This window comes from Brassica napus, unplaced genomic scaffold (genome assembly GCF_020379485.1).
Source record: "Brassica napus cultivar Da-Ae unplaced genomic scaffold, Da-Ae ScsIHWf_2266;HRSCAF=2919, whole genome shotgun sequence".
In the NCBI taxonomy this organism is placed as follows: Eukaryota; Viridiplantae; Streptophyta; class Magnoliopsida; order Brassicales; family Brassicaceae; genus Brassica; species Brassica napus.
Genome location: NW_026015662.1, coordinates 2,512 through 11,239, shown reverse-complemented (window position 1 = coordinate 11,239; position 8,728 = coordinate 2,512). Strand labels below are relative to the sequence as shown.

General features: G+C 34.0%; 1 protein-coding gene and 1 non-coding gene across 2 annotated transcripts; one reads left to right on the top strand and one right to left on the bottom strand.

The window, feature by feature from the left end:
• Positions 1-585: 585 nt before the first annotated feature.
• LOC125600437 (photosystem II CP47 reaction center protein-like) lies at positions 586-2,108 on the bottom strand. Its single transcript, XM_048773148.1, has 7 exons — positions 1,960-2,108; positions 1,765-1,865; positions 1,486-1,671; positions 1,250-1,364; positions 1,100-1,152; positions 886-995; positions 586-696 (listed from the first exon to the last, which is right to left on the bottom strand). The coding sequence occupies exons 1-7, from the start codon at positions 2,106-2,108 to the stop codon at positions 586-588; spliced, it is 825 nt and encodes a 274-aa protein (XP_048629105.1).
• A 6,174-nt stretch (positions 2,109-8,282) lies between these two features.
• On the top strand, positions 8,283-8,356 carry TRNAW-CCA. The gene has a single exon. It is a non-coding gene; the product is annotated as a tRNA-Trp (tRNA).
• The last annotated feature ends 372 nt before the right edge of the window (positions 8,357-8,728 follow it).

The following is an 8,728-nucleotide window of genomic DNA, read 5'->3' as shown; positions in this document are numbered from 1 at the left end:
CTGGGTATGTTTCCGGTCGTCTCCTTTTTGTAGCATTACGTCTGTTCTTTGTTATTGTCTATTGACTATGTTCCATAAACTCTTAATCGATTTCTCTTCCTTAATAATGGAAACCGTTCTAGTCGCCTCTCATCTTCCGGTTACTGTATTTACTGGGCTTTGTATTCAACCCTTTGGGCAACCCTCACAACTAAGAGATCCATTCGAGGAACACGGGGACTAGTTGACGTAATCAGCCTCCAAATAGTTGGAGGCTGATTACGTCAATGAAGAGAATGAAAAATTATTTCATTTTTTAGTTGAAATTGTAGGCGGTTCCCGAAAAAAAATAGCGAAAAAAATGATCCCTAAAGTCGATACTAAGAGAAATGTATAAAACCAATGCTTCCATAAATTTGATCGTGGTTTACAATTATAGCTTTCATACCTGTTTTGTTTATGTTTACTGAAGGAGTATACCTCGGATAAAGAACAAAAGAGTCAAAGAAACGGCAGCGATTTAAATCAAGATTCCTACAGTACCCTACCTATTAAATGAAATCAAAAAATCGCAAACAGAAACTAAAAGAAAAAAGCAATGTTGCATCAGACTGCTTGTCTTTTTGTAGTTGGATCTCCAAGTTTTTGGAATGCCCCAAATTCCACCTGAGCATCCAAATCTGGATCAATACCAGCAAAACATCTCTGAAGAGGGTTCTAGAACCATGCCAAATGTGTCCAAAGAAGAAAAGTAGAGCAAACGAAGCATGCCCAAAAGTAAACCAACCTCTGGACTGCTACGAAAACACCATCGGATTTCAAAGTAGCACGATCTAATTCAAAAATCTCACCCAATTGAGCCCGTCTAGCATATTTTTTCACAGTTGCGGGATCACTATAACTTACTCCATTGAGTTCACCACCATAAAACTCAACAGTTACACCTACTTGTTCGACACTATATTTAGATTCTGCCCTTCTAAACGGGACGTCGGCTCTAACAATTCCGTCTCCGTCTACCAAAACAACCGGAAATGTTTCAAAAAAAGTAGGCATACGGCGTACAAAAAGTTCACGCCCTTCTTTATTTCTAAAGACGGGTGTGTCCTAACCATCCAACAGCTATTCCATCCCCATTGTCCATTGAACCCGCTCGGAATAATCCCCCTTTTGCTGGATTATTACCAATATAATCATAAAAAGCTAATTTTTCAGGAATTTTAGACCAAGCTTCTGATACACTTTGATTTTCAGCTAGTCCGGCACTAACTCTTCGATATATTTCTTGTTGAAAGTATCCCTGATCCCATTGATAACGAGTAGGACCAATAATTCGATGGGAGTAGTTGCAGAACCATACCACATAGTTCCAGCAACAATAAAAGCTGCAAAAAAGACAGCAGCAATACTACTGGAAAGGACGGTTTTCAATATTTCCCATACGTAATCCTTTGTATAGACGTTGAGGCGGACGAACACTAAGATGGAATAAGCCCGCTAATATACCCAACGTCCCTGCTGCAATATGATGAGAGGCTATTCCTCCCGGAACAAAAGGGTCAAAACCCTCCACGCCCCACGCCGGATTTACGGGTTGGACCTTTCCGGTTAGTCCATAAGGGTCGGATACCCATATTCCAGGACCATATAATCCTGTTACATGAAATGCGCCAAAACCAAAGCAAGCCACTCCTGAAAGAAATAAATGAATTCCAAAAATCTTGGGCAAATCCAAAGAAGGTTTCCTGTACGTTCATCACAAAAAATTTCTAGATCCCAATATACCCAATGCCAAATAGCTGCCAAGAAGCACAAGCCAGAAAACACGATATGTGCTGCGGCTACCCCTTCGTAACTCCAAAGACCCGGATTCGTTATAGTCCCTCCTGTAATATTCCAACCGCCCCATGAATTGGTTATTCCTAAACGAGTCATGAAAGGTATAACGAACATACCTTGTCTCCACATTGGATCAAGAACAGGGTCGGAGGGATCAAAACAGCTAATTCATATAGAGCCATGGAACCGGCCCAACCAGCAACCAGAGCAGTATGCATTATATGAACCGAAAGCAAACGACCGGGATCATTCAATACAACAGTATGAACACGATACCAAGGCAAACCCATGGAAATACCCCTTTATCAATGAAAAATAGACACTATGTAACTTTATTGCATTGGAAAAAACTATGTTACGGACCCCCCCCCTTTAGGTAATTATTTCGGAGAAAGGATTAATATTTGTTCTATTCTGTTAGTAATAATGGAACAATTCGATTCATAGGAAAAAAGGGAAGCGGATCTATTCTATATCCGATAAGTACCAATACGCAATGGGGGTGAATCCTATGTTATATGAACCAAGATAGCTATTGTTGTTCAGAAGCCCGTTCGTAAAAAGTTTCCTTTAATTTTTATTCATTCTCTCTTACTTTACTTTTATTTTATATTTTATTTTAGCTTATTCAACTTCTGTATTAAATATGATTAATTTAAATATGATTAATATTAATAAAGTAGGAAAAAAGGATAATATGATAAAAAAAAATGAAACCCCAGTCTTACGTTTCCACATCAAAGTGAAATAGAGAACTTCATTCTCTTTTTTTTCATTTCATGCCTATTGGCGTTCCAAAAGTACCTTTTCGAAGTCCTGGAGAAGGAGATACATCTTGGGTTGACATATAGTGCGACTTGTCAGATATATTGGGCTATATGGGATTTCCCCATTTTCTCCCTCGATCGAGATATCCTCTGTTTCGCTCAAAAAGATTGATTGAATTTCAAAAATTTGTAACGCGAAGCGCAAAAAATAAATTAGAATTAAATGCAGGGAGTATTTAGATTGATATTAGATTATCAAATTTTTTATGGTTTACGTGATCGGACTAATAAAATTAAGTATCCAGGCTCCGTTTAGCAAAAATCCAATTGATAATTAATATATATATTTTTATATAATTACTACTTAATATGATATGAATATGATATCAAAATTATGATAAAAATTCTATTAAAAAATAAAAAAATACAAAAAATTGAAACAGGGTGATCTAAAACTGTTGATCAAATAAAATAATATAATTAAAAATTTATTGACTATTTGACAGAAGACATGTGAAAGAAATGAATTGAAAAAAAAAGAAGGAGTAGTAAAAAAAAAAAAGACGCGGTATTTGGTTCATTTGTCCTATATGTGCAAATCAAAATCGGGCAAATTTTTCCTTTTACTCGGAGTAGAGCATAAACCTAAAAAAACGGAATAAAAAAAGGAAGAAGCCCATTCAGGAACAAGAAAAAACCATCCCCATTTCAACTGAATCTCGATGAAAAAAAAATATCAATGAATCAAGTTAGTCTGACAGGCCTAATCAATCGTTTTATTATTTTATTATTAGGATTATAATATCTAATAAATAAAAGGGGCCAAAACTTATTTATTTTTTCTTTTACTTTTAAAAGGGAAGCAAGCCCTTCCCTTATTAAGTTAGAAAGAAAAGCCTTCTCTGAAAAAAAAGGGGGGGTTGGAATCGACACATTGATTTTTTAACAATTTTTGTTGAACCGTATGCATCAAAAGGTGCCTGTACGGCTCCTAAGGAATAAAATTTTATCCTAATCAACCGACTTTATCGAGAAAGATTGTTTTTTTAGGCCAAGAGGTTGATACCGAAATCTCGAATCAACTTATTAGTCTTATGATATATCTCAGTATAGAAAAGGATACCAAAGATCTTTATTTGTTTATAAACTCTCCTGGTGGATGGGTAATATCTGGAATGGCTATTTATGATACTATGCAATTTGTGCGACCCGATGTACAGACAATATGCATGGGATTGGCCGCTTCAATAGCATCCTTTATCCTAGTCGGAGGAGAAATTACCAAACGTATAGCATTCCCTCACGCTTGGCGCCAATGAGTTTTTTTATTTTAGAGAAAAAATACTATGCCTTCGCCCTCGGAAATATGAATTAGTTAAGTAATAATAGCATGGCACTTCGAATTCGATATGAATTTTTTAGATTAAAAAATTAGATTATATATTGAAAGAGTAGTATGGGATAAGAAAGGGGTATTTAAAATGATATCTTCCCTATTCGGGCACATCCCAGCGTCACAAACTTTGTTTTCACACCGGAAGCTTATTTACAAAAACAAAAAAAAAGACACTTTGGGATTGCTGAATCATAGACGGATCAAAAAAAATGATATATAAAGCAACGGAACCATCATAGTATTTTTTTAACTCCTACAAAACAAAAAAGAAGGATGGTAATTGGATCATTTATGGATCCGCGTATAATAGAACCTATATTTTGTTTTCTTTCGCCGAAAGGAAAGGTCAAAAACGTAAATTCCATTCTAGAGCCGTATGCAACGCACAAAAAAGCCTGTACGGTTATTCAAATTTCTCTGTTTTTTTGGTTATCTCGCCTCATTCTGCGAAATAGAAAAAGCTTTTCTATTATATCATCAGGGTAATGATCCATCAACCCGCTAGTTCGTTTTATGAGGCACAAACGGGAGAAGTTATCTTGGAAGCGGAAGAACTACTAAAACTTCGCGAAACCATCACAAGGGTTTATGTACAAAGAACGGGCAAACCTATATGGGTTGTATCCGAAGACATGGAAAGGGATGTTTTTATGTCAGCAACAGAAGCCCAAGCTCATGGCATTGTTGATCTTGTAGCGGTTCAATAAAAATAGGAGCGATTTCATGCAAATCTACCACTGCTAATTTTATATCTTTTTAGATTAAAGGTTTAGTTTCATATTCTCTTCAATATATTTTTTTATATTGAAGAGAATCTTGAAGAGAAGTAATTCAGAATTAGCCGGTTAGAACCCATCTAAACCAGCCCATTATTTATATGATTCCGTATGCCAACCATTAAACAACTTATTAGAAATACAAGACAGCCAATCCGAAATGTCACAAAATCCCCAGCGCTTCGGGGATGCCCTCAGCGACGAGGAACATGTACTCGGGTGTATGTGCGACTCGTTTAGATCATAGACTGAAACACAAAAAGGAAATTCTTTTTGAAATATCAAGGATCAGTACCTGTTAATAAAATAGAATGGAGGAACTCGATTCATTATTTCAAAAAGATAGATCATTCATATCTTCTATTGTGTCTGAAACTTATGGTTTACATTGGTGCAAATCCAATCAACTCCATTTTTTAGAAAACCCCCAATGATAACAAATGGTTATCAATTAAGCGGGGGAAATCCCATTTTTTATTAAAAAGATTCCACTCTTGAAAGAAAAAACGGACTAACAGGGTAAATGACCAAATCAATTTTAAAATAAAATACCGTTACTGTATAAAGTGGATCTCATTGTGAAAGATCTATTACTGGAATATTAATGGGGTAGAGCCAAAGAATGTGAATTGTACAAGTTACCAATAGTATTGATTAATTAAAAGAAGGAGCTCCGGTGTATAGAGAGGACCTCACCGTTTTAGAAGTAACCATAGAAACGAAGGAACCCACTATTTATCCATTTCTATTTACTACTTTTTGTAGTTATTCTATTTTTTTTATATCAAGTACCAAGGCAATTTATCCTTTCAAAGCAAAGGAAAATACCTAGCCAAAAATAGTGGTGGGGAAGGTTAGAGTAGCAAAAGCCATTGGAATTTTTTTTTATACATTGGAATAATTCGTTTGGTTATTAATGACTAGTAAAGGGGAAAAGAATAACTAAAACTAAAAAAAGAATTAGTTATTCATCAAAGTTTGATTTATTCAATGACTAGAATTAAACGCGGATATATAGCTCGGAGGCGTAGAACAAAACTTCGTTTATTTGCATCAAGCTTTCAAGGGGCTCATTCACGACTTACACGAACTATGACTCAACAGAGAATAAGAGCTTTAGTTTCGGCTCGTCGGGATAGGGGTAAAAGAAAAAGAGATTTTCGTCGTTTATGGATCACTCGAATAAATGCCGTAATTCACGAAACGGAGGTATTCTATAGTTATAACCGATTCATACACAATCTGTACAAGAAGCAATTACTTCTTAATCGAAAAATACTTGCACAAATAGCTCTATTAAATAGGAGTTGTCTTTATACGATTTCAAATGAGATCAAAAAATGAGGGGATTGGAAGAAATCCACTAAAATATTTGAAATAGAGTTCTTAAGTAGAATAAGCTCGGGGAGGGTAGAGTAGAAATTAGTATTATAAAAAAAGTCGTCAAAACAAAACGAGGGTATATAGTCGCTAAAAAAAGACTTATTCTTTTTCTTTTCGACGATTCTTTTCTTTTTTTTTTTTTTTATGACAGAAACAGACGTAACAATCAAATTTTGATTCTTGATTGGATTTGTCGAACAAAATATTAACCTCTTTTTTAATTCCTTCAGATTAGTTATTCAATTGAAGAATAAGTCTATTTTTTTCTGGTTCTAAGGCTAGTAGTTCTAGGGGTCGACTCACTTCTTTCAAATTGTTTCTGATTATTAAGAAAAGGTAACAAAGATAAAATACGAGCTTGTTTTATAGCAATAGTAATTAATCGTTGTTGTTTTAAAGTTACTCTATTCACCCGTCTAGATAATATTTTTCCTTGTTCACTAATAAATCGACTAATTAAACTCATGTTTCTATAATCAATTCGATCCCCCGATTGGATCGGGGGCAAACGCCGACGAAAAGATCGCTTGGATTTAGTAAAAGGTCGCTTAGATTTATTCATAATTTTTTATTCCTTACCTATAAAATCCTATTTTTGATCGGATCAAAATAAAAACGATTGCTATTTCTATATAGGATAGAGTTTCTATATAGAATTAAGAATATAGGATTTGATTTCTTTCTATTATTTTATTTGTTTATATTTATATATATGTAATAATACGTAGATACTCTCATTATTCCTGTTCTTAAAATAAAATTTGACATACAAGCACTCAATTTTATCTATTTCTTAATTTCCCCATGAATTGTATGTTTATAACAATAGGGACAGAATTTTCTCAATTCCAATCGACTAGGAGTGTTATGCCGATTCTTTTGAGTAATATATCTGGAAATTCCAGCCGATTCTTTCTTAATATCATTTCGAACACAACTGGTACATTCCAAAATAATTGTTACTCGAACATCTTTACCTTTGGCCATGAAACCTCCTTTGGATTTATGATTCACCCCCAATCTTCTATTTTAATTTTAGGGTCCATAAAGAACAAGAACAAAAAAAATAGAAGCTGTTAATTAACTCAAAAAAATGTCTTAAATATTTCGTTGCAATGAATATTAATTAGTAATTAAATAAAAAGAAAATAATAAGTAATATAATGATTTTTTGAAAACTATATTTCAAATCTTTGTACAGTATTTTTTTTAAGTATCTCGTAGGATACTCTTTCCCTAGCAACACTTTTTTTTTAATTGGATCCTGAACCCTCGTTTTTATGACCTTTCGGCCCCCTTTTTTTTTTCTAATTCTTTTTTTAGAATTAGAAAAAAAAGGGGGGGTTATTCCCCGATCGTTGATCGTATCTCTAAATTTTTTTATCCTTTCTGATGTTAATAACTAGAATTAAAAAAAGGGAAATGTTAATGCATCTGGAAATAAACGATTAATCTCTATTAATAAACCTGCTAACGAAACGAACCATAGAGTACTTAGTACCGGTGCTACGGAAAGATATGTTTTTAGATCTCGCATTTGAAATCCTCCTTCTTTCTTCTTTATTGTATTACAATATATATAGTATATATATAACTATAGATGTACATGTAGTTAAGAAGTTCTTGTATTTGTATATGTAACCCCCCATTTTCAAAATTAGAATTGAAATATTGTCTACTAGAACGATCTTATAGATTCCATTTTCAAATGGAAACGCCTTTTTATGTAAATTTGAAATTGATAGGATTTGCCTAAAAAAAGTAATTTTTTTAATTATACTTATATATATGTTTGTTATCTGATATGAAACAAAAAAAAAAGAAGGATGTGGAAAACAAGATAGGAATTGTTTACAATGACACTGTAAACCAATCGAAAGGGATGTAGCGCAGCTTGGTAGCGCGTTTGTTTTGGGTACAAAATGTCACGGGTTCAAATCCTGTCATCCCTACCTAATTACTGCTCAGAAGAGCAGTAACGAGGAATCCATTTTAGATTTATCTTTTTTTAATAAAATTGGACATACATATAATTCTGAATTTTATGATATACTATGATATAGTATATACGTACAAAATCGATTCGAGTTAAAGAATGTCCTCTTTCTAGCCTTTTCGTTTTTTTATAAAAAAACAAGAAAAGCGCTCTTAGTTCAGTTCGGTAGAACGTGGGTCTCCAAAACCCAATGTCGTAGGTTCAAATCCTACAGAGCGTGATGTCACTCTTGTTTATTAGATTGTGTCAAAATTCCACTGTTCGCAAATAATTGAGCAGCAATCTGAATTCGACCTCCCGCATATGAAAGCAAGAAGGAGGTCAGTCAAAAAAAAGAGATGTTAATTAATCAAAAGTCCAACTGATCACCACGTCTGTATTGTAAATAAGCAGTTACGAATAATCCAGCCAAAGTAATAGGAATTAGACCTAAGACGATTCCAAATAAAGAAACTTCAATCATTTCAATTTTATTTTGTTTTCATTTTTGAAAGGGAGAAAAGAGAGGTACTATCTATTCCTAGCTCTTAATCTGTATTGCCGACGAATCTCAATGACCAAAATTGGGTAATTAACACGGTAAGGAACTATC

Excerpts from the sequence above, each read along its gene's own strand:
- LOC125600437 (XM_048773148.1), bottom strand. The coding sequence starts at position 2,108 with ATGGGTTTGCCTTGGTATCGTGTTCATACTGTTGTATTGAATGATCCC. Across the intron at positions 1,866-1,959 it reads GTTTTGATCCCTCCGACCCT|GAGGGACTATAACGAATCCG; the intron begins GTTCTTGATCCA and ends GGAATATTACAG. Across the intron at positions 1,365-1,485 it reads TATTGCAGCAGGGACGTTGG|CTTTTATTGTTGCTGGAACT; the intron begins GTATATTAGCGG and ends TCTTTTTTGCAG.